The sequence below is a fragment of the Sciurus vulgaris genome (genome assembly GCF_902686455.1).
Source record: "Sciurus vulgaris genome assembly, chromosome: 5".
In the NCBI taxonomy this organism is placed as follows: Eukaryota; Metazoa; Chordata; class Mammalia; order Rodentia; family Sciuridae; genus Sciurus; species Sciurus vulgaris.
In genome coordinates, this window is record NC_136465.1 from 165,741,414 (window position 1) to 165,760,750 (window position 19,337).

Sequence of the window (19,337 nt, forward strand, 5' to 3'; positions counted from 1 at the left end):
CGAAAACAGTATCAGGGGTGTCCTACTTTGAGCAGGTGTTTCAGACAGGCAGGCTTTATGATTTAATTTCTTAGTGAAATTTTTCAAAAAAGTTTACTTATGAGCAAAATAGCTAGTCAGCCATTCATGCTTTTTATACAAATTATGGGGATCTGTTGGCATTTTAAAGTTCTATGATATAGAAATCACAGTTTATAAGTTATGTTTTAACTTGCCTATAGTGTTACTAAAAATGTGTGTGTGTGTATGCTCCCACAAGACAAGTTTTTTAAAGTCTTTGAAGAGAGATTTTTATGAGATCATAAGCCCCAAACATGTGCTTAACGATTTTGCTATTCCTCTGTTCAATGGTCAGCTGGAATGCCCGAGAATTATGTTCCCAGGAATCATGTTCTGGGCCTGGAAGCACAATTTATAGCAGGATCCAGCCTCTTTCACCATTGTTGAGAGGCAAAGCCGCCCTGCCGCATGATAATGCTTGTCTCAGGTTTCAGAGGCAGTTTGGCAGCCTGGTGGGACATTGCCTGAACCCTCATCTCAAGCTGAGTAAAGTGAACAGTTGAAGCTGAAATCTCAACATAAATTTTAAAATGATTTCATGGAAAAGGACACATTTATTGTCAGTGAACTTTACATGATCCTGGTGGCATTCTTATTTCTAGAACAGTACATGATCAGTTGCCAGGTGTCCTGCCCAGGTTATTAGTTGGCACTAAAATAACATAAATTAATTGGCAGTTTACAGTGCAGACTCAACAAAGAGTTTACAAGGTTCAGTTGGACTATTGTTTTCAGCTGAACCTTGGTAAATTTTCTAGAGATTTAAGCACATATACATCCTGCCATAAAAAATGTGGTGGGATTCTTCTACTTAATTCACTTGACATTTATTGAGCATCTTTAATGAACTTGGCACTGTACTAGGTGAATTTCTCTGATACCCTACAGATTTTATTTTTCTCTCAGTAGTAATTGTCAAGGAGTACCATATCATATTCGCTATTCGAATAGTTTATTTTCAGTCCTGAATTGAGATGACAATTAATTTAAAGACATGAATACGGAGAAGTTAAAGGAAATAAATATTAAACTTTGGTATCTGCTTGCCCTACATAGCATAGCTTCATGAAAGGACACATTGGTACCTTCAGGTGTGGGTGTGTATGTGTTACCTTGGAGGCATGGGCAAGAGAAACGAAACTACTCTCTCCTAATGTTAACACCTCTTCATAACTTCTCAACCACTCTTGGGGAATAGAGAACTGTCCAGGAGAGGCTCAGTAGCCCACACATAACCTCAGTAGTGGGGCAGGTCTGGTCACCAGTTTTAAGGTCTCTATGTAGGATCAACTGTCCAAGACATTGAAAGACTTCTCTCTTCATGAAGACCATGAATCCCTGGGTGTTTCTCAAGGGAAAAAAGAGAAAGGGCTAACATTCTGATTTTATTTCCAGTTAACAGTGACCTAGCAACACCCTTCTAAGGACCAATTGGTAGAAAGTCCTATTGCTAGGTAGGAAAGAGCCCATCCTGTACCCTAGATCCCTCAAGATCAGGGACCTTGCCTTTCCCCACTTATCTCTAGTGCTTGGTACAGAGTAGATTTGTATTAACTTCTTAATAAGTGAATACTTACATAGATGAATAAATCCACTCTTCCCTATCTTCACTTGGTCTCCTCTTTCTTCATTTGTTCTTTCCCTCATCTTTTACTATCTTGTTCATTTAGGACTTTTGTAGTCATTGATTTCTTTTTCTGAACTATATCTGTCTGTGCAAGCTTCTTCCTATGAATACAGGATGTCCTTCCATCGCCCTTCCTCAACTGCCACAGATGGGCAGAGAACACAACAGCCAAGTGCATGAGATTAGCCAGTGAAGACTAAAATCCCTCAAATAAGATCAATTATATAAATCCAAAACGTTGAAGTTGTTTAAATTAGTGTACTTGAGTATGATTTTTCTTCTTTGTGGGATTTTAAATATTAGAAAGACCGCTTTTAAAAGGCATTAGCTACTATAAATAAAATTGCTTTTAAAATATTTGACCTGAAGATTTTTTCTTTTTAATTAGCAAAGTTAATGTGTTTATCTATATTCTTCTTCACTACCTAATCATTTTACATAATAGAATATTGCATTTTATTTTCTCCATGATCAATGCAGGTACCATTGGATACAACCAGAGAAACAGAATTGATACTCTCATGTATCTGCTAGCATATCCACAAAAGCCCATGGTTAAAACAAAAACTATTGAGTTGATAGAATTTGAGAAATTGCCTGCTGGACAGAATGCAACAGTTGCTGTGATGAGTTACAGTGGTTATGATATTGAAGATGCACTTGTTTTAAACAAGGCCTCCTTGGACAGAGGTAAGCAAATTTTCAAGGCTCTGACACCAAAAAGGTACTTTTTGCAGAAAGAGATATAGGGGGTGATTCATATAAAAGCCACTTGGTTTGGTGTCAAAGTTTTAATGTCAGTTTCAAGCAATAGCATATAAACAGAGGTATTTGCATTCTGGTTTGTTCTTAATTATGTATATTGAGATAATATGTTGAATATACTGCTGTAGAATCCTTTGTTCTTTATTTTCTTTAAGAAACTGAGAGTTTCTTAAAAAGGAAAAAAAAAAAGAATTTTTTTTTTCCAGCAGGAATTACAGTATGTGAAGTAAAGTACCTGTTTGAGAGGCAGTAGCAATATTCAGATGGAAAAGGCTATTATTTTTTGTATACCTCTGTTATGCCTCTTTTTTTTTTTTTTTAACCAAATAACAAAAGTTTAAAACACACCGACACAAACCCTAGCTTGTTTCTGTGCTTTTCCTCTCTGTTTCTGACAGTTCACTTTTACAGGTCACCACTGCATGGTGTGTTAGCCATCACCTGATCTGCAGCCTGACTTCTCTATTCATGATCTGTTTCTCTTTTTCCTCCTTGGCATACCCACTGTGCCTTCCCCTTCCCTCTTGGTTGTTGCTAGGCAGCCATAATAGTACTCCTAGACATGTGTCATTGGCATTAATGTTGGCTGCACTTAATTTATGCCTCTTTTTTTCCTCCAAATGACAACAGCCATGCTTTAAAACTAGATGTTTTCCTTTCTGATTAACTGGTTACGTTTATGTGGAAATCTGAAGACTTTGTGATGTCTGTCAAAAACTCCACAACACAATTTAATGGTCTGAGTTTACTGTCCCCTAGCTTTTAAAGCTACCACCTGTAAATAAAACGTCTGTTGACACTTAGAAAAAAATGCTTCTCGATTTCTTGCAGCTCAGATTCATACTTTACTCCAGTGTGTTGCAGTTAATGGCTCCTGTATGACATTTCAAGATCATGCAGTGTTTCCGAGCCAGTGTTGAGCTACTTTTATGTTCAGCCACAGTTGACTAGCAGCCATAATGACTAGGACCTGCTCAGAGACATGAATGTCTACATCTTCATATTCCACGGCACCTTCAAATGTTTAAATTACATAAGAGCAGTGATATTTTATTTAGAAATCTGTTTTTACCTCACTGATTTTCTGAATTCACAGTCTCAGATTTCTTGAAAGAGTTCCACTTCTGGTGGAGAATCAAAAGTGAAAGCTTTCACAGCCATGCATTTATTTCATTAGTAATAGCTGCCATTTAATCCTGAGATATTTTCCTATCCAAATGAACCCTGACATGGCTCATTGTATCCTGAGGAGATTAGAAAGGGAATCCAGTTTAAAATAACTTGTTGGTCAAAGGGAAAAAAAAGAATAAAATTCAGCCACAGAATCTTGGAAATGATATTTAGTGTTGAAAGAATGACAACTTTTTTGGGTAACTCTGCAACTAGTATATTTTTGGTTTTGGGGAGCGAGGGGGGCTCTCAGTGGTTGGTTTTTTTGCCCCCAAATGGTTTTCTTCTGTCCATTTTGCTTATTTTTTGTATGTTGGTCTCAAGGGTTTTTCCTCATCTACTAGACAAATAGAATCTAAAAATGTAATTCAAGTAAACTGATCTTCATAGAAGAGGTAAACTATCCTATTAAAATCATTTGACTTTATCTTTTCTTTCTTCTGTAGAGAAAAATTATTATTTTGTTTCTTGGTTTATTTGTTTGCTTGTTTGGGACTCCCTGTATGTTAGTAAAAGGAAAACTTGCCCAGGCCTTACAGAAATTACACACCAAAAGAATGGGTACCAAGAATTCTAGCTTAGAATTTGGTAGACTTGGTCTGTTCCCAACTCTACTACCAATTTTCTGGGTAACTGTGGCTCCTTAATTTCTCTGTGCCTCACTCATAATGCCTGTGAAAGAGAGGAATTAAGCCATGTGGTTTCTCAGTCCTTTTCCAGCTATAATTTTCTGAGGCTCCATGCTTGGCAAGGATCACAGTGTCACTTAGCTCTTTCCACCCTCCTCCAGTGTAGCCAGGTGGGTTCCACACTGGAAGTGGTTGTAGATTCCATGTTTGTGTGCACAGTGATTGGGCAGGAATCCCGAGGTATTTCTTCAGGTTATCAGATTGCTAATTGGTTTGTGCCAGTCACAAATTATCCACTGGTACGGTGGTTTTGGGTTTGGGGGCAGGGTGAGGCGGAGTGGATTGGTGACCAGCACAAATCCATTTTTCTCATAGTTTCATCTTACTGGTGGTTTTGATTCATTTTGTATTCATTTTAGGCTTTGGACGTTGCCTTGTGTATAAAAATGCTAAATGCACATTGAAACGGTACACTAATCAGACTTTTGATAAAGTCATGGGACCCATGTTGGATGCTGCTACAAGGAAGCCCATCTGGCGACATGAAATTTTAGATGCAGATGGTATTTGTTCTCCAGGTAAAAGTCTTTTTCAAAAGTAATTTTAATTCATGCTTTTTGAAATTATGAAAGTTATTCAATAGTATTTCTGAGTATTTGGTAAATAGGGCAGAAAAAATAATATCCTATACTACTACTATCCAGACTCAGCCAGTATGGTCATTTTGGATGAATTTCTGTCCTTTTTGTTTTTCTATGCATGATGTTTTTACATAGCAATAATCTATTCTAATTATAATTTTCTATTTATAATTTTGAATTATAGAAAAGCCACTTTAAGGAAATGTTTAGAAAAGGGTCTTGTTCCTGCATCTGCACTGTTGTTTCTTTACTTATACACTTGGCCTGCAGACTGTCTTTAGACTCTATTTTCCCTAAAAGGTATGACTCCATTGTAATTATAAGCTTGTGATGAATTTGCTGATGCAACACATAGCCCCTGCTCCTGGTGAGTCTTATAGGCTATTGTGGGAGACCAACATAGATAAAGGATAATCAAATTAAGAAATCACATAGCATTTTATAGCAAGAGGATTTGACCTGGTTAGGAAGGACAGCCAAACCTTCCCTAAGAAGGTGAGCGGAAATCGTAAAGATGTGTTTAAGTGTTAACTACTGAAGAAGGCTCTAGGCAGTAGGAAAAGCTTGTGCAAATAAATGTCCTGGAGCTTGAAGCTGAGAGATCTGGAAGAAGGGCAGTGAGACTAAAGAAGAGAGTGCAGGTCAGTGTTGTGAACATGAGTCTCGAGAGGGGGCAGGTACAATGGGGCCAGCCTAAGCAAGATCTGCAGCCTTATGGCTACTTTCATTGTGATCCCCAAAGCAATGACAGGATTGGGTATGTGTTCTGAAATGATCATTCTGACTGCAGTGTGGAGAAAAGATGAGAAGGACACAGAGTACAGGAGAGACCAGCTGAGTACTCTCTCAGCACTCTGGGAACCACCTGCACAGCCTTGTCATGCTTGTTCCCTGGGTGGTCACTCTTTCATTTAGCCCAGTGCATGGGCTCCCTGTCATTTTCTCTGCCTTTAATTCATGCAAAATTTCTCTCACGCTTAATGCTGTTCATTGTGGCTTGGAAAGTAAGTGCTGGGACAGTACTATTCATGGTTGTTCTTTGACTCACCATGAAGAGTTACAAAGTGAAATGGGAGTAGCAGCAAAACCCAAGAAACTTTTGATTTCCTCACTACCCCCAAGTTAAGTTGGTGGTAATTTGTTACTGGTGGAAATAACTATGAGATATAAGGTAACAGTTTGACTAAGGTAACAATTAATTAATTAATTTTCAAATTTTATTCACACTATGATCTTAATCTGTAGGTTTTGTTTTTTTTTTAATTGGCTTAGAGAATCACATGAGCCTTATTAAATTCTAGTTCCCAGTGTGTAGACCCATTTCTTTCTTCCTTATATGGGTTTCATGGACCAAGTCTAACCACATAGTTTTATGCTCCAGCAATCTTTGCATTCTACACAGATGATAATGATATGTCTAACACTCTTTTCCCTTTCTTAGGTGAAAAAGTAGAAAACAAACAAGTGCTTGTAAACAAGTCTATGCCCACAGTGACTCAGATTCCTTTGGAAGGAAGTAATGTGCCACAGCAACCACAGTACAAAGATGTGCCCATAACGTAAGTATTGCTTGTGACTTGGTAAGACAGAAAGGTTAGCAAAAGGAAGGGATGGGGAAATTATGAACTAGATCTTGGTGGGTTATTTTGAAAGCAGATGTGCAGGGAAGATAAAAATGGGCTGTGGAATCATAGAGACCTTATTACCTGGTTTGAGTTTGTGGACCAAATAAACAAGGGATCCATGTGGAAGGAACAGCAAGATAAAGGGCGCAGTATGTCAAAGTTCCCAGGTTTGGGTAGATCATCAGCTTGCTGCTTCTCGGATGTGGAAGAATTGGGAATTCATTCTTAGAAAGCGTTACCATCAACTTTGGGTTTTAAAAACAAATAGCGCACACTGGCCACAGCATGGCATTAGAATATAGTCTGGTTCAAGGACTGGTTGTGATAAAGTGTTAAACTACATCAACTTTAGTTTTCTCATCTGTCTAATGAAAGAGCTAGAATTGTTCATCTCTAGATTTCCTCTTAGTTCTAAAATATTAATATATTAAAATATATTAAAATATTGAGCTTTCTTAGTGAAAGTCATCACACTGATACAGAAACCATGCTAGGAGAGAGCAAGAAGTGCCACCCAGGCCAGGTAGACTAGGCCATGTTCAGAAGGAGAGAAGTGAGTGACATGAGAAAACAGGGTTCCTGAACTGGGCATAGTGAGTTTCACAAACCCACTTCACACATATTTGCCAAGGCCTGCTGTGTGTTAAGCACCATGCACATGTGCCAGGGATTCAGTACTGACATAAGCCACAGTCTTGCCTGCCTGTCAGGAGCCACATCTAGTTGGCAGAGACTTTCACACAGAAGAAATGCAGTTACTACCATGAGCCTCGTCACTTCCTTGAGAATTCCCTGCACCAGTTGCTATTCTGGCCACTTTACATGTTAGTTCAGTTATCCTACTACCACCCCTTGAGCCACATTATTTTAGGAGCTCATTAGATATGAAAACGGAGGCAGGGAGCTACTATCTGGTGACTTCCCAAGGTAACACAGCCACAAATGGCAGAGGAAGGATTCAGACTGTCAGAGGCCCTTGTGCATACTATACTTAGTGTAGCAGAGTGGGGCAGGTGCTGTGGACTTGTCTCTGGGGTGGTCACACAAGGGACAGAATGGGCAATTCATTTGGGGGACAGGGTGTGGACAAAAGCTCTGAGCCTCACAGAGCAAAAGCTGTTCAAGCTGCCCAGGTAGTTAGGTTCCATGGCTCTTTCCTGCCCTGAAGGAGGAATCTCTTTCAATTTGAAGCCCCATCTCTCTCCTCCCAGGTCCTTAATTCTACTCTTTTCAGACCCCTTATTCTGTCATTGTGACTTTTTCCTCCCATACATTCAGACTGTTTTCTGTTGATTCCCACCTCACAGGCTAGAATGTGTGGTCAGGTACTTCTTATCGTTATAGGAAAATAATAGCTCTTTCTGGAGTTTGGGTTCCTTTCTAGCCACCATTCTGTTCCTTTTCCTTTCATGGCTGAGCTTCCTGGAAATGTCATCTCCATCACTGCCTCTGGACCAGCCTGCTGCCTCTTCATCCCACTGAAACAGCTGCATAAGGGGTCACCAAAAATATCCTGTCACCCGAGATCTACTGTGCACTCATTTCATTCTAGAAGTATCTTGAGCACTAACAATATGCCAGGACGTGTTCTAGGTGCACAGGATGATGTAGTGAGCAAAGTCAGCAGTGGTCCCCGCCCCCGCAGAGCCCACACCTTTGCGAGGGTGACAGCAAAAAAATGAGCAAAGCCAAGAACTCTTCAGATGCACCAAGTTCCATGGACTTATTGGTACCAGTCTTGTGATCTGAGGCTTTGTCTGTCTTGTTCATCTGGGACCCCCAGTGTGTGGCACAGTATCAGATGAATGGATGAATGGCATATGACCTTTCTGTAGCTTTGGACATCAGTCATACACTTCTTCCCTTGATTTTGTGATACCACCCTTACCTGACCCTGCCAGCCAGTCTAGTTGCTCATTCTCAGCCTCCACTCCTGCTTACCTCGTTGGTGACCTTGTCCTGTCCAGTGAGTCTTGCATCTTGTCCAGATGTGCTTCCTACTTACAGAAATCCAGTCTCCCATGTATGTCTTACTGATGGTTCCCAGATGGATCTGCCCAGTGTTGGGTCCATGCCAGTGCTTAGACATATCAGGGACACCAATCCTAGACCCCAAATATCTTCCTCCCTGCCCCTACCCAACCTCAGATAGCCTTCTCCACCTGGGTTCTTGTCTTGGTGGTGATGGGCACCACCACCTAACCTGTTGCCATAGCACAAACCTGACTTTCCCTCTGCCTGCCACATGTGAACATCAGGAACTTGGGGGTTCTGCCTCCCTCCCCTTCCTCCCTGCTGTTGCCAAGTTTTGGCCCTCCACTCCTGCCTGGATTGTCAGTTATCATTAACTCTTCTCCTGCCTCCCAGCTTGCACTTCTCCACCCTTCTCCTGCTCTGCGTTACTGCCTGAGTGATTTTCTAAATTACTTGTCTAGCTGTGTTCTTGAGTAAATGGAGTGTGGCTTTGAACGGTCGTGTTGCCATCGATGACCGTCCATGATCCTCAGCACCCTTCACACCCTTGGTGTGCCTCTTGCCTTCATGCAGAATGCCAGGCCCCCCATTCCTAGGGTCTCACCTCTTACTCTCCAGTATATACTGGCCTCCTGCAGGCCTCACATGTTTGCTCAGGCTGCTCCCTCTGCCTGGTGGTTCTCATGTGCAGGTCACCTCTTCTGTGGCAGTGCTGAACAACCTGCCTGACTGCCACACTCCCCTCTTCCTTTATTGGCGGGGAGCTCCTGTTGTGCAGGAACTGGGTTCACTCAGTATCTGTGTCCAGAATTCTCAAGGATCTGACACTTGGGAGACTCTTGACATTGTCTGTTGTGTAAGAAGCAAAGTGGTGGGGTGGGGCGAGGTGGTGGTGGGAATTAATGATGGAAAAGCTGAGTAGATAAAAGAACTATTAAAAAAAATTGATTAAGAACTTGGGGTTGGGTCTGACAAGCTCCAGCTCAAGCCCAGTTCCACTCTGTGATGCATGTGCCCTTGGGCCAGTTCCTTAGCCTCTCTGAGCATTAGTTTTTCTCTTCTGTAGTAAGGGAATAATAGTGTGGGACTGTTGAGGATAAGTTATGCTGTGCCTGCCTCATAATAAATACACAGGACTGTAAAAGGGAAATTGTGAAATCTGAATTTAATGTTAAAAATGAAAGTCACTTTTCAGAGCCCAAGTTGAGAATGTCAAATATTTTGTAGTAGGATTAAATAAAATACATCATATGGGTGATAAATTTACAAAGGACAGTTTGAAAAAATGACTTTAATGACTTTCTCTTAACGCTAGTTACAAAGGGGCAACAGATTCATACATTGAGAAGGTGATGATATCGTCCAATGCTGAAGATGCCTTTCTGATTAAAATGCTGCTGAGACAGACAAGGCGACCAGAGATCGGAGACAAATTCAGCAGTCGTCATGGACAAAAAGGTGAATTTTGTCATTTCTTAATTTGTTACAAAACTGAATATATTGAAGAGTTTATTGATCACATATATAAAATATTTTTTAAACTTTGAAAAATTATTACAGTATTATTAAAATTATTACTGTTTTATTTCTCAGATTTTAATGGCATTTGAAAATATATGATAGTCAATATACGTAGCCTTCAAGAGTGGAAAGTTTGTCCTGGGGTTTTGGTTGTACCTGACACTTAGCTTTAAGAACGACAATAGCAGTTAACACTTTTATACCACTAACTGCATGCCTGGCAGTGTTCCTAGCACTTTATATGTATACGGACTAACTTGAATCCTGTGTGGCCCAGCAAAGTCAGTGCCATATTATCTATATTTTACAGATAAAAGAAACAGAGGCACAGAGAGATGAATAGGTTGCCCAGTGTCACATGATTTCTGGCAGAATTGATTTTTGAACCCAGGCTGCTTGGACACAGCCCAGCCTCCTAACCAACTCCTAGGCTGCCTGACTATTAAAACAGCCAGTGTTGTACCTGCCCTGTAATAGAACCTAAGAAGTGGCAGCAGTGATAGTGAACATTGAGTGTTACTCTCTTACTGTGACTTGAAGTATCTCCTCTACTTCTAAACCTTGATTCATCATTGCTTGTTAGTTAGTATAATACCTTCTTGTTTTTAATGGATCAGTCTGCAAATTATGGTCTTGCTGATTTTAACTTTATTTGCCAACCAGGTATATCAAATATTCCAGTTTGGTTAAATAAATCCAGCCTTAATTGTCATTCTGCCAGTGAAATTATTTCAGACTACAATACTATTTCATCAAAAACAGTTTTAGTTCAGTTGACAGAAGCAAGATTATTTTAGCCTGTCAATATTTTTAAGAAAGTATTTGTTCCATCTGTTAATTTGAATTTGACACCTCTAATTCACATAATTTGCTGAAATGCTCTGAATGCCCTTAGAGTGTTTTTTAAGAATGTTTTGAGGTTCTTGTGTTTTCTTCTACTGGCCAGGGAGACTGAATTCTCTGTACTAAAACTATTTCTCCTTTTCTCTTGGTCTTAACAATTTCTGAGTGTGCTCCTAAGCCATTCTGGGGCAACCAGAGCTTGATTATAAACCCACTATCTGCAAGAAGTAAGTCTGATTTTTTCTTACAAAATGTTGACACTGAAGCTTTAGGAGAGTACATACCATAAAAGAACACCCTCTTTCTGAGTCAATTTATAAACTTCAGATATCCCAAGTTCAGTATCTTTGTTACATGAGAGAATCGTGTGAAGAACTGAAGACTGGCAGGCATGTCAGTGATTATCCACTGGTCCTGATTCCACTGAGTTTCTGGAGGGCAGAAACCCGTGTCCATAGATGTGGTTTTTTTTTTTTTTTCTTTTTTCTTTTGAAGATCAGATTCTGATAGACCCTTTCTCATAGCAGCCACTTAATTGATAATTGATAATAACTGAATATTTGAATAAAACAAATGAAATGGAGGTGAACCATGTGATGAGCTACAGATTCTCTACTCTTGATGAGTTCATTTTCCTCAGCTTTATCTACATAGCACATAAGTGTCCGTGTATGTGCATAGAAAATTACCAGATCAGTGTTAACACAGACCTCTAGGTAAAATGTCAGAAAGTCTTCGTGTCATGGCCTTTTTTCAAACTTGAAGGTTTCTAACTTGCAGTGATCTGAAAGAAGATTTGAGAGGTTTGTTCACTCTTAAAGGGGGCTCCTACTTACACATCTCTATATGAAACCAAGAGAGGTCTCCCCGGGGGTGGTGACCTTTCACTTGTAGTGAGGAGCTTGTCTTGTTACTTTTCCTTTTCCAGATGGCTTTTAATCCAAGGGTAAAAACCTCCTGATTAACCCAAATCCTCTTGATAGTCCCCTCTCTTACAGCTTCATCAGACTTATTGAAAAGTTGGGGCAAAAACAAAGCGAATAGAAAAATAGGTAGTGTAAGCTTTAACAGGGTGATGGAAGGAATGACATAGAATGCTTATGAGCAGTATAATGTAGTATTTATTTATTTTAAATATAATCTTATTAGATAATAAATGCACATGACTTTAAAAGATCAAATTGTACCCCCAGAAGAGGTTCTTTGAAAAGTACTAACACATCAGTTTCCAGCTCTCCTCTAATTCTTTCAGAAGCAATTCACTCTTCATTTACTTTCATATCTCTAAACAAATGGATGAATATGTTCTGTTTACTATATATGTTTGATATATCTTAAATATGCTTAAGTATGCTTAAGACATATATTAAACAGACACATAATCATTCATTCCTTTTAGGTCTTACCTGTTGATTTCCTGCCATGATGGACTGGGAGGACCCAGCACTTTGCTACCTCTCTTCCCCACTCCCAGCTCTCACTCCTCATGTAAGCTGATCACAGTTATTTAGATTGCATTATAGTGGATTATGTGAATAGTGTTCATTCCCAAACTAAGTGATTGAGTGCATTTCCCTTATAACATTTCTTTTTGAAGCTTATAAGTTTCTGCTTTTTTTTTTTTTTTTTTTTTTTTTTTTTGCTAATTTTCTTTATTCCCATTACGAGTCTTCTCGATCATCAATAGCCTTTTGGTATAGCTTTCCACATGATCAGTAGTCTGTTTGGAGTACTGTACTCTCCTCCCAAAAAGATTACCCATGTGGAGCCTCCACTCTTCTTGCTCCAAACTCTGGGAGTTGTTTTCAGAGCCAGAGCTCCCTGGCACCATGTTAAAAACTGGCCAAGGGTGAGCCTGGCAGGTTAGACTCTAGAGTCCTCAGAACTGCTGAACAGAGCCCAGGGCAATCAGGGCCAGGAGCAGCCTTCTTCTTTTCTGTGCCCTAGAACCATCCAGTAAGCACTCTGCATTTGTTTGCTACTTTTCATGGAAAGTACTGAGATGAAAGTAAATGAAAGATAGGGGAGGAAGCATGTAGCAGGGAGGGAGTGTGATTAATGGTTGAAAATTTAAGTAAAGTGACTGGGAAATAACACCTTAAGAAAAAATGGGCTGTGAGTGAAACCCTGAGAGGAGTCAGGTTGCACAGCCTCTCTGGCAAAAGAGCTTTCAAGCCCACAGGGAGACTCTGGGGTTCACCAGAGTATTAGAGGACCAGCAGAGAGGCCCGCATGGTTGCAGCAGAGCGAGTGAGTGAGCTATCCAGAGTCAGAGATTAGGCCTTGTGAGTCACCGTGGGAACTTCAGCTCTTACTCGGAGTGAGTGGGAAGCCCCTGGAAGAATTAGAGGAGATGAAAGAGAGGACCTTCTTCTGGCTACTGTGCTGACAAGAGATTGTAGGGGTCCGCACAGCAGTCAGAAGGCTGTTAGAGCTCCTCGGGCGAGAACCGGCGGTGGGTCAGAAAGCATAGTAATAGTGAAGTGGTGAGAAGGGATCAGTGTGTGCACGCGTCGAAAGTGGAGAGCCTGGCATTGCTGCTGGTTTGGTGGCCTTGAGTCAGACCTCCTGTTTTACCTGACATCTCTCCTCACTTCTTACAGTACTTTGTCCCTGAGCCTTCCCAAGAGTTGAGATGAGGGCTGGGTCAGCACTCTTTCTTCTTCATACCTCCTTTGCAGGTACTTGGATTTATTTTTCTCCTTCCGTTAAGTCACTCTTACTGTTTCTGCCTCCTTTCATCCACTTTCAAAGTTATAGGATTATCTCAGGCCCACTGATACCACTTTGCCTATTCTTTCTCCTTAGAGGTTGTTTTAGACCTTAATTATAACTCTGTTAGAGAGATAAACACTTGTTTTCTGTCATGTTTAACTGCAAATCCAAATGTCTGTTATCTGTGAATATTCAACGCAAGAATGCTAAGTGTGCTTAATTTTTTTTTACTGCAGTTTGCAGAAATGAAGTTAAAATTATTTGAAGAAAAGGTGGGGTGGATTTTTAGAGCTGTCAATCTTTTGGCTTTCTGGTGTTTGGGCTCTTTTATTGATTGATTGATGGATCAGTTGCTGTACTGGGGAATGAACCCAGTGCTTCACACAGCTATGCAAGTACTCTACCCCTGAGCAGCAACTTCAGCCCTCTTAATCATTTCCAAGATTGAAAACTAACTTTAAAATGTCTAAAACTTGCACCCTAAGAATTACCAAATAAATACTAACAATCATCCAAAGGGTATTGATCACATTTTGTCAATCCTTAATTCTCTGAGAATAACATCTTTTGTCTGGAATGTTGTTGTAGCTCAGGTCTTCCACTCCAATCATCTCCTTGGTCACTGACTGAAACTAGAGGCATGACAGGGGCAGAAGTCTATTTTTTGAAGTTCTTTTTTTGAATCTTTATAAAGATTGACAAATACAGTGGATTTGTTAAAAATAATTGTGTATGTTATCATTGAATATTCAGATACCTTGTTGGCTGACTTACAGAAGTATATTTTAGGTTCATCTAAGATAGGAAATGTCCCCTACTAACCCCCAAAACATCCAGCGTAGAATTTTGATACAATATGGTTTCTACTCTATGTTTATGGAACAAATAAATATGTTATTAAATAAAATACCTTAAATGTTCATTGGGCTCATTGGAAATTGTGTTGACATCCAAAATCATTGCTCCCATGGTGTTACTTGCTCTTCCTATCAAGAATGGAGTATCTCTTACCTTTTCCAGATGGGCACCAGAAGTTTTAGCATGTAAGATTCATGACTTCTTGTCTTCATCCAATTTGTCCTGCTATAACAGAATATCTAGCTGGGTGATTTATAAAGAACAAGAATTTATTTCCTACAGTTCTGGAAGCTAGGAAATACAAGGTCAAGGGGCTCACACCTTGTGAAGGCTTTGTTATCACATCATCCCCTGGTATAAGGTGGAAGAGCAAGAGAACACACTGGCCAGAGACCAAGAGATAGAACTTGCGGCCTCGAGTGCTTTTATATTCAGTGTTAATCCACTCATGACCTAAACACCTCCCCTTAGACTCCACCTCCCAACACTGTTGCCTTGGGGATTAAGTTTCTAGCATGTGCTTCTAGGGGGAACACATCCATACTACAGCACTGTTTAACCCTAACCGATCAAACAAGTCAACTGAAGCTCTTCCAACCAAAATAACAAAATGCATTTGCACACACTGAGCACAAATGAGAATCTACCTTGAGAGCTCTAGACAGAACGATTTACTCATGTGTAAGTCACTGCCGTGGACTTAGAACTGTGCTGGGCTCTCTAAGGACTATAAAGGAAATTCAGTCCTGGGCTAATGCCCATAGGGAGTTGACTGTACACCTGAAGCAAAGATAGATATGAAGGATTATACAGTTCAATACTAGAGGATACCATATAAAAAACATTGATGATGAAGTTCAGAGTTTATTGTGGACAAGAGAAGCTTCTTAGAGTTTGAAAGGCCTTTTAGAAGTCTAGTCTCGATCCATCTTTCCAGCAAAAGAGTTCTTTCATCTTAGGCAGATGGTTCACCACTTGGATGGGCCTGTTAAGGGAGGTCTTCACTGCTATTTAGGGCCTCCTGTTGTGCGGTGGCATAATTCTATTTGTTATCTTGAGTTCAGAGTGCACTTTCCTGTGATTTACTCGTGTTAGCCTTGCCCTGTCCTGTGGGTTTACTGAGAGACACATTCCTCTTTTCTTCATGACCACCCTCTGTTCTACATTTAAAGAAAGACATAAGGTTCAGAAAATATAGCAGAGAGACAAGTTCTTGCAGCCTAACAAGGTGAGTTGTTCTGAGGTTGTTGCTGGTGGTTGTAAAGGTCTATGGAACACAGTGGACACAGGACCTGGTGCCCAGGCAGCAGATAGCAAAGGTGAGCTGCTATTGACTGGTTAGGATTTGGACTTGGAGGGCTTTGACCAAGATGGGAAGGAAACATGAGTGGCAAAGAGAGAAGCAAATCTATGGGGCATGTTTACTGACTGATATGTAAAGAGCAAAAGAGAGAAAGAGGCCATGGTGACTTCAGTTTTAAACTTGGCAAATGACAAGTCTCAAAGCAACTGTGTCTCACTGAACCTGAGATTAACAGTTTTATTAGTTAATTCACCCACTTCCTATGCTTTTCCTCTATACCAGGCACTGACTCAGATACTGGAAATACAGGGGTAAGCAAGACTGATAGATGGTGTCTGCTCTCCTGGAATTTATGACTTCTTGGGGAAGAACCAGCCAGGAAAGAAAGAAACAAAAACATAATCACAGCCTGGTGTGGTTGGCACATGCCTGCAATCTCAGTATCTCAGGAGGCTGAGGCAGGAGGATTGCTTGTTCAAAGCCAGCCTCAGCAATTTAGTGAGGCCCTAAGCAACTTAGCAAGATCCTATCTCTAAATAAAATACAAAAAAGGGCTGGGGATGTGGCTCAGTGGTTGAGTGCCCCTGGGTTCAATCCCTAGTAACAAAAAAAAAAAAAAAAAAAAAAAAAAAACCCATAAGCACAATAATTTGAGACAGTGATAAGCGCTGTATGTGAAGGTGAGGTAAGAGTGACTAGTGTGGGGATGGAATGTTGACTTTAGATTGATGCTCAGGAGCCGTGACTTGAAGAAAGTGATGTTTGAGACGTGGAGAATAAAAGAATAAAAACGAGCCGGCCAAGCGAAGTCTGGGAGAACTAAGTTCTAGACAGAGAGAACTTTTAAGAGAAAGCCTCTGAGGCAGGAATGAGCTTGGCTAATTAAAGGCACAAATATAGGCCTGAGGAGGAATACAGCGTGAGGCACAGTGGAAGAGTAGGGTAGGGCACACCCCACAGGGCCTTGGAACCAAGAGGAAGGCGTTTGGGCTTTATTCTAAGTATGCTGGGGACCAATAGGACTGTTGGATGGTTAGCATAAGCAAAGGAGTGACTCTGCCTGGCTTTCATCTGGAGAGTGGATTGGAGGGGAGCAAGGAAGGAAGCAGGGGGACCAGTGTACTTGCTGGCCTTGGACAAGGCCAGCAGCAGTGGGAAAGTAGAAGTGACTGGGCTCTGGATGTATTTGAGATAGAGTGAACAGGACGTGCCGATGGCTTGGGAGTTGAGAGAGGTCAAGATGGGCGTTGAGGCCTAGGTTTGTGGGTTGAAGAAGCCAGTAATGTTTATTTTCTAGAATGAGTATATTGAAGCCTGGAGAAGATGTTGCTTGCCTGATAGAGCCTAGTGCCAGCACAGCCGGATTTGAATCAGGTTTTTGATTGAGCATATTTCCCATTCCATTAAAACTAGTTGAAAGTGGCTCTTTTCTCATGTTACTCTATTACCACTTGGCCTCTCGTATTGCTGTGTCCCTGGATATTTCCCCTCAGAAGAGACATGGCCTACTCTTGAAACAGCATCCTGATATTTCTTGATACTCTTTTCTGTGTCTCCTCCTTAAGGTGGTCATCTTTTCAAACTTCTCATTTTTCCTGAATAAGTAGTCTTACATCTACCACCAATTCAAAATAAATAATACCCCAACACACTTGTTCCAGTGGTGCTTGGAATACATATGCCTATAAGAGTTATATATTTGGATGTTCCTTCCCTTCTAATCAACTCATTATGAAACAATGTCCCCACCCCTTTAATTAGTCCTCTTGTCAGGGTTAGCCTTGGTTAAAGTTCACAATCTATCAAGAATTCGAGCATATATAAAAGGAGGTAAATTTTCCACCCTTCACTTTTGCCCACTCTCCTGATTGATCTGGCCAGATGTGATAGTTTAAGCCAGAATAGGGGAGGTGCTTGGAGGAAGCATCTGAGACAGCTGTTGCAGTTGGTTCATGTGCAGTGAGTGCTGCTGGCAAGTGTCTGTAAGGAGCTAAAGGAGTGACTGTTGGTGAGTAAAACATGGATGAAGTGCAGAGTGAAGTTTGTGATTCCAGTTATACTACTTGTAATTGTCATGAAATGAGCTGATCAAATTTCAGTGTTGTGAGTTTTCAGGTTGTACATGTTACACCATGATTTCTGCTGTGATTTCTGTTTTAATCCAAACACATACATGAGTAAAATCAGTGGTTAGTTGAACATAGTTTTCACCTCTGAAATGTAGAATTGTTTGGAAATACTGTTTTTTCCCTTTTGTAGCATCATCTGCAAATTGATACGCGTCTTCTATATGAGAAAATGTAAAGATTATTTTGATTTGATGTGTCTTTATGCATACACTTTCCTCTTCCATGTAGAGCACTGAGTTTGTTCCTGGCGTTTAGAAAGTAACAGGGCTCTGCAGATTGCCTAATTGTCTTTTCTTAAAAGTTTTCATTGAAAAAACTGTTGTTAGAGATTCTTTTAGTACATGCTCAATGTATAGATGATATTTCTGCACCTAATGCCTCAAAAGTATCCTCTCAGAGCCAGGTGTGGTGGAGCACACCTTAATCCCAGCAACTCAGGAGGCTGAGGCAGGAGGATTGAGAGTTCAAAGTCAGCCTCAGCAACTTAATGAGGCCCTAAGCAACTCTAAATAAAATATAATGACTGGGGATGTGACTCAGTGATTGAATGCCCTTGAATTCAATCCCTGGTACTGCCCCCACCACCAAAAAATATATACCTTGTCTACATTAGAGAAGACTTGAAAATTTAGTTTCACAGACAAGAGTTTCTATTCTGCTCAAGCCCAATCACTTCAAAGGTGGTAGGATAATTAGTAACTAAATGAAATAAATGGGATGAGGAAACCACGCAGCAGCAGTTACATGCTATATACATCGAAAGAGCTCATGAGGATTGAAGAGGATGGAATGGGTGGGTGAAGTGGAACAAGAGTTAATACCGAGTGAGTTGGGAAATCACAGGAGTGGCATGAGATAAGCAAGACTAATGTAATTGGTCTGCGAAGGCCCTGCAGAAGTGGAAGTAGTTTATCAGTAACTGTTGCAGATGGTGCTGACCCCATAAGCAGCATCACCTTCTGTACCCTCAAAAGCAGAGGAGGATTAAGCAGATAGAGTCAAGGGTTGAAGAAGGAAACAGTGTTTTATAAGAAAGGTGGTATAACAACATAAAGACTACGCCCTAGGGTCAAAAATAGGCCATATCTGCTCAGAGTGCACTTTTCAGTTGAGAGAATTCTAATACAGCCCTCTGAGAAGACATCCAAAGAATCTTGACTAAGTATGGCCCTCCTTTTGGTATTTGCAAAGTCAGCTATGTATCTCATCAGAAAATGTGCATTGAGTTGGCTCCTCCAAAAGAGCCAAGCCATTGATCAAGAATTTCTAGGGCAGTTTGCTCTTTAGCAGAATGCAAAGTACAGCCATGGTCAAATTATTCAGTGGTAACCTTCAATGCATTGCAGTTGTGAATGTGTTGTGTGCTTATTTACAAAGGAAGGAAAGTATAGTTTGGTTCTACCTAGGAAGAAGTATGGAAGCCCGAAGTCCTTGGTTCCCTCTCTAAGAGTTCTAGAAGTCCAGGTCCATTGCATTG

At 40.5% G+C, this 19,337-nt stretch overlaps 1 protein-coding gene across 5 annotated transcripts in view; it reads left to right on the forward strand.

The window, feature by feature from the left end:
• Positions 1-19,337, forward strand: part of POLR3B (RNA polymerase III subunit B) — a 126,586-nt gene that overhangs the window by 78,724 nt on the left and 28,525 nt on the right. For all 5 annotated transcript variants that reach the window (XM_079143077.1, XM_079143079.1, XM_079143078.1 and 2 more), the window contains 4 exons: positions 2,168-2,377; positions 4,671-4,829; positions 6,334-6,451; positions 9,807-9,949. In XM_079143077.1, the coding sequence (XP_078999203.1) occupies positions 2,168-2,377; positions 4,671-4,829; positions 6,334-6,451; positions 9,807-9,949 (630 nt within the window). The remainder of the gene's footprint in view (positions 1-2,167; positions 2,378-4,670; positions 4,830-6,333; positions 6,452-9,806; positions 9,950-19,337) is intronic.